The 5317-nt window shown below is 37.8% G+C and overlaps 1 protein-coding gene across 4 annotated transcripts in view; it reads left to right on the plus strand.

Moving 5' to 3' along the window:
- The window catches only part of rapgef4a (Rap guanine nucleotide exchange factor 4a), a 45176-nt gene extending 43556 nt beyond the window's left edge, over nt 1-1620 (plus strand). For all 4 annotated transcript variants that reach the window (XM_053496619.1, XM_053496620.1, XM_053496621.1 and 1 more), the window contains one exon: nt 622-1620. In XM_053496619.1, the coding sequence (XP_053352594.1) occupies nt 622-749 (128 nt within the window). In that variant the 3' untranslated portion in view covers nt 750-1620. The remainder of the gene's footprint in view (nt 1-621) is intronic.
- The last annotated feature ends 3697 nt before the right edge of the window (nt 1621-5317 follow it).

The following is a 5317-nucleotide window of genomic DNA, read 5'->3' on the forward strand; positions in this document are numbered from 1 at the left end:
TAAATAAGCAGGCAGAGTACAACAGTTATCAAAACTCGTGGTATAGTAAATAGGCGAAAGGTCACGCCAACTGCAATAAGCAGCCTGAAGAGCAAACAACATGCGGAGAAACAATACCTGGTATGCAACCAAACATCAATCGAGTGGCCAAGACAGCAGTCATAAACAGGAAGCAGTATAGCTATGCACATAAAAGGAAGGGTTTATGAGGTCAGCATGGGTACACATGAGAGCTTACGTCATGAGGTGTAATTGTGGGTGTGTGTTTGCGAAAGGCGTCCTTTTATACCATGTGCAGGTTGGTGTGATCAGTAATCAGGTCTTCTATGGCCAAGTTTGTAGACTGCAGTGTGTCCTGGCGGCCACCAATAAGTGATTTATTTAACATTATTCATCATGATGGCCAGTAGTATGTTTTAAATAACATAGCTACATAATAGTTTGTATTAATTCTAATATTAATTAATGTGTAAAAGTTTATAATAATATTTATATTGTCTTAAGAATTATATAAAATTGTGTTGGCAAATGGCATTTTATCCAGTTAACAGTTATATTGCACCAAACTGCATCCAAAATTACTTGCATTTATTCCATTGTATCATTTTATCTTATTCATAGACCATGAAGCTCCTCAAGCTACCAAGAACCACCAGGATGTGCGGCTCTACGTGCGACAAATCAGTGTGATCGACAACCAACGTACTCTGTCCCAACTATCTCACAAGCTGGAGCCCCGACGCCCTTGAGACCTTCTCATCTAAGAACTACCCATGCTGCTTCACTCCTTCCAGTGAATAAGCTAGCTGTATACACTTACTGGACATTTTAATAGGAACAGCTGTAAGCCTGCTCATTCACAATTATTCAATCAGCCAATCAGGCAGAGCAGAATACATAAAATCCTAAAGATAAACTGCATTCATTGCACTGGTGCCACATGACTCTGTCAGCATGTGGATATTCCTGTTTAAGTGCCCAGTAAGTGTATATGACAAGCCTACAATGCTCTTCCTCCCATGATCAGTCAAAACAGTGAGCATACCCACACTAAAATGATATATGCCATTTGTAGTATGCTGTTTTAATTTTAATGCATAAGGAATTATCCAAGACAATCTTTTGCAGTTTTTTGTACCTTTATGTACATAGTATATTTTTCTGACATGCTGAGGTGTTGTACACTTGTTTTCATATCCATCAAAAAATGTCAGAAGAATGGACTGTGTACTAAAACCTTAAAGGTTTTAAGGAGAAATTTGGACGATCTATCTGTTTATTACTTGTACTGTTCTGTTTGGTGGAGTGTCAGTGAGCTTGTTAAATTGCAGATGACCTTGTGATGAACGTTGCACAAAGTGTGTTCTATTATTTTTGCACACAAGTCGTTTTGAATGATTGAGGTTTGTTGATGTTGTGCATCTGATGTACTATTAAATGTTACTTCATTTGCACCTCAGCATGAAATTAGTTTAACACTAAATTGAGCGACCCCAAGCACATTTTAGAAGTCCATGGGCAAACTTCTAACTGTTATATGTGGACTGCACTGTGTAAATAATTGGAGTGTTTACTGAGGGATGTATGCATTTTGTAAATATATGAAGTCTATTAAAAGAAGGCCTGTTTACTGATCTGAATAGTCTTATTCAGTTCTGTGCAATGACAAAAAATATTCCCTACACACACACACACACACACTGAACAGACAGTTTTCAAAACTGATGTTAAAAGCAGGAATAATGGGCAAAGGCCACGTTGAGATGGCTAGACATCTGGATCAGAGCACTCAAAAAATAGCAGGTATTGTGCAGTGCTCTCAGTATTGAATCAGCATTGATTATTACCTACCAGGGCGATGGGTGTCTGAGACTCATTGGGAATGAAAGCTAGCTCATCTGGACCGATTCCTTCAACCTAAAAAATGCTGGGTTACTATTGGACTAACTACATGCTGGGTTAATTTAACCCAGCAAAATGGGTTAAATATTCAACCCAAATGCTGGGTCATATTTAACTATAATGCAGGGTTAATTCTACCACATAAATTGGTTAAATGTTCTACCCAGATGTTGGTTCATTTTAACTGGAATGTTGAGTTAATTCTACCTCACAAATAGTTATTATTATTTTCATGTTTTACAGTGAATCTGTAAAAAAAAAAAAAAAAAACTACCCACGTCTATTAAACAGTTAAATTACTTTGATATACTGGTTTATTACAAAAAAAAAACTTAAAAGTTTTGCAAACCATACATATATGCAATAAACAACATCCTATGAAATGTTTATAGAAAAAATGTTTATTTTTCAAAAGCACTCGAACAGATAATCAACAGCGACATCATTATTATACTATTACTCATAAGGGCAGAATGGAGTAATAACACAAATAGGCTGAGGCAGCTTCTACAGAGCAGGATCTCTTTGTGACATTAGATATCTTTTCTGCAGAACAAAACTATCCAGCCCTGGTTCCATTTTAACATACAAACACTGTCTATGACTTTTCAAGTAGGCCTTGCTATTTCATAGCAACATTACAAAAAGTCCTATACAGGTGCACACTACTTTAAATAGTTAATGTCAAAAATATAAAATGCCTTGAAGCACACATGAACCGCCCCAAGTAGTGTGCATTGCTCCAGAGCCTGTCCCACCAGAATGACAAATGCCTGAGAGCAGCACTGGTCATTATCTCCCAACGTCAGGATGTAGGGTACGGCCTGCTGGAGGTATTCCACCATGTTGGTGCCAACCTTAGAAAGAAATGAAAGAAAGTTAAAAATTTGTTGAATAACAAAGATTAAACTGAATAAGACTATCAATTTAATGTGTAATAGGATTTATACTAAATTTAAAAAATGACAAAGCTAGGTAAACAAAAACATGGAGACAGCTACTACCAAAAATAAAATAAGCAAAATAAGCATGGCTTTTGGGATAAAGCTCATATATATATGAGCTTCATTAGACTAGTTGGTCTTGTGGTCTGCGTTGATTTTAAGCTAATTACAGAGGAGATGCATTGTCATAGCTGGGGTCATACTGGCACATTATAAATCACCCAAATATTAATACTTCCATCTAGTAGTTATCTGTACAGCTGACTGATAGTTAATTAAGTCACAAGCAACTTTGGTTAAAGAGGGCTACCTGGTTAGCTTACATGCAGCAGTCATATTTGCATACTACTTGCCAAAGGGGGAAAGGTGTAAAATATTGTTATAACTCGGGAGAAACGCGGGCGACTTTTGACCGCGGAGTAAATTACTAGCTAGTGAAAAAAGGGGGTGTTAGCAGGTGTGTATATTTTTAAGAGGGTCAGTGTTTTGTAACTTCCCCAGCATTTTATTGTCTCAAACAGTGAGATTAATAAAGTTCTAATGTTAACTAAATGCTAGCGTCATGCTAATACTACAGTTACAGTTTCGTCACCCTGCAAACATTCTACAGAGAAAGATAAAAAGCTCAGACATCTTATCCGTTTCTTTCATACACAGGTGGGGTTCTTTGGCTAACTATAGCAGCTACTGTCAGCTAAATTATCTTACCTCAGACCAGCCCGAAAGTTTAAGTGTAACCTTAACACGGTAACAGTAATAACTCTCACATAGAGTAATATTGTTTCAGTCATATGTGACTTAGGTGAGTGAACATGTGAATACAGACCTTGTATTTAATGCCATTTTCCCTTAAATGAACCGTCATCAGCGGTGTGGGAGCTCAAGAGAGACACGAAGCTCTGACTGACAGCCGCTGAATCCACCGGTGAACTTTGGGGGAGGAGCCAATCAAACTTCAACCCAGCAGCTGGGTTACACAAAAACTACCCAACTCTCTGTAAATAACCCAGAAAAATGACCCAACAGAGGCAACCCAGCGTTTGGGTAGAAAAAACAACCCAGCGTTTTTTAGAGTGTTAGAAGAGTTATTGTAATGCAAACTGCTGAAAAAGGTAATGAGGCAACATTAGAAAGGTGTCAGAACATATGAATCACAGCTTGTTGTGCACGAAGCTCTGTAGCTGCAGACCGGTCAGATGGCACATAATGACCCCAATACACTGCCAAAATCAACTACAATTGGCACTGCTGTCTTCACTTCTTCATCTGAAGTTAATCTTTATTCTCTTAGGGCTGATCCGGACTATTTATTTAAATTTATTGTTTTGTTTTTTTGTCATGCAAGATCACAATGCCCTGCGTTTAATCTGAAGTTTAGGCTTCAAATCTTTAATATGCATCTCATTGTAACGTAAAACTGTAAACTTTAACTTGTTTTTGTATTTACTGTAATGGCATAGTGTGATAGTGTGGAGTAATGATTTACTTTAAGAAACTTTCATCTTTCTTGGAGTATTGCTTAAAATGTTTTTTGAAGACATCCAAACGCCTCTGCTTTTTACGCTCTTTTGTGAGTTGTTTTGGCAGCAAGTACATCCTCAACAAATCACTGCACGTTGCCCTTATTTTGTAAAAATCACAAGTGTGTCATCTATTTTTGCTTGCACCGCAGTTATAAATGAACTGATGTAACATGTTCACACTTGAACAGCAGTGTCTGGGGAGACAGTAGACTTGAACAGAAGAAGGCACTGATAAGATGGGGCGGGAAACAGAAGTTTAAATATAACTAGAGTGGAGTATATATATATATCATATATAGTTCAGTTCAGACAGTTTCTTGTTACTTATTAAGTTAAGTTAAGCTATTATTTGTCATATATAATAGCTATTATTTGTCACATATACACCACAGAGAAATTCTTTCCTTGCATATGCCAGCATCACTGGAGTCAGAGTGCAGGGTCAGCTATGATGCCGCGCCCCCGGAGCAGAGAGGGTTAAGGGCTTTGCTCAAGGGCCCAACAATGGCAATTAAACCATCGATCTTTCAATCAGTAACTCAATACCTTAGCCCTCTGAGCTACCACTGTCACCTATCATTTTTATCAGTGTGAGTTTCAGATTTTAAAATGTTTACATTTTTATTCATTCATTTATTTTTGCCTGATGGACAACTGACAACTCAGAAGCAACAGACAAGTGTTGAAATGTATCCCAGAAACATTGCTTTACTGATTGACTTGTATCAGGACATACAAGTGAATACATATCCCATTGTCTTGTCAGTGTCATGGCTGACATTAGTCCTGTGATAGTGTCTTTCTCCTGATGGAGGGAATTTAGTAATAGGCTGAATCAACGGCGTACACACACAACCTGACAATTCCGTTTCTATCCACCGTGTGGCGCTGTTGGCACGTGTGGTTTTGTGTGGTTTTGTGTGTGTGTGTGTGTAAGAGGGTGCTGTT

This window comes from Clarias gariepinus, chromosome 5 (assembly GCF_024256425.1).
Source record: "Clarias gariepinus isolate MV-2021 ecotype Netherlands chromosome 5, CGAR_prim_01v2, whole genome shotgun sequence".
In the NCBI taxonomy this organism is placed as follows: domain Eukaryota; kingdom Metazoa; phylum Chordata; class Actinopteri; order Siluriformes; family Clariidae; genus Clarias; species Clarias gariepinus.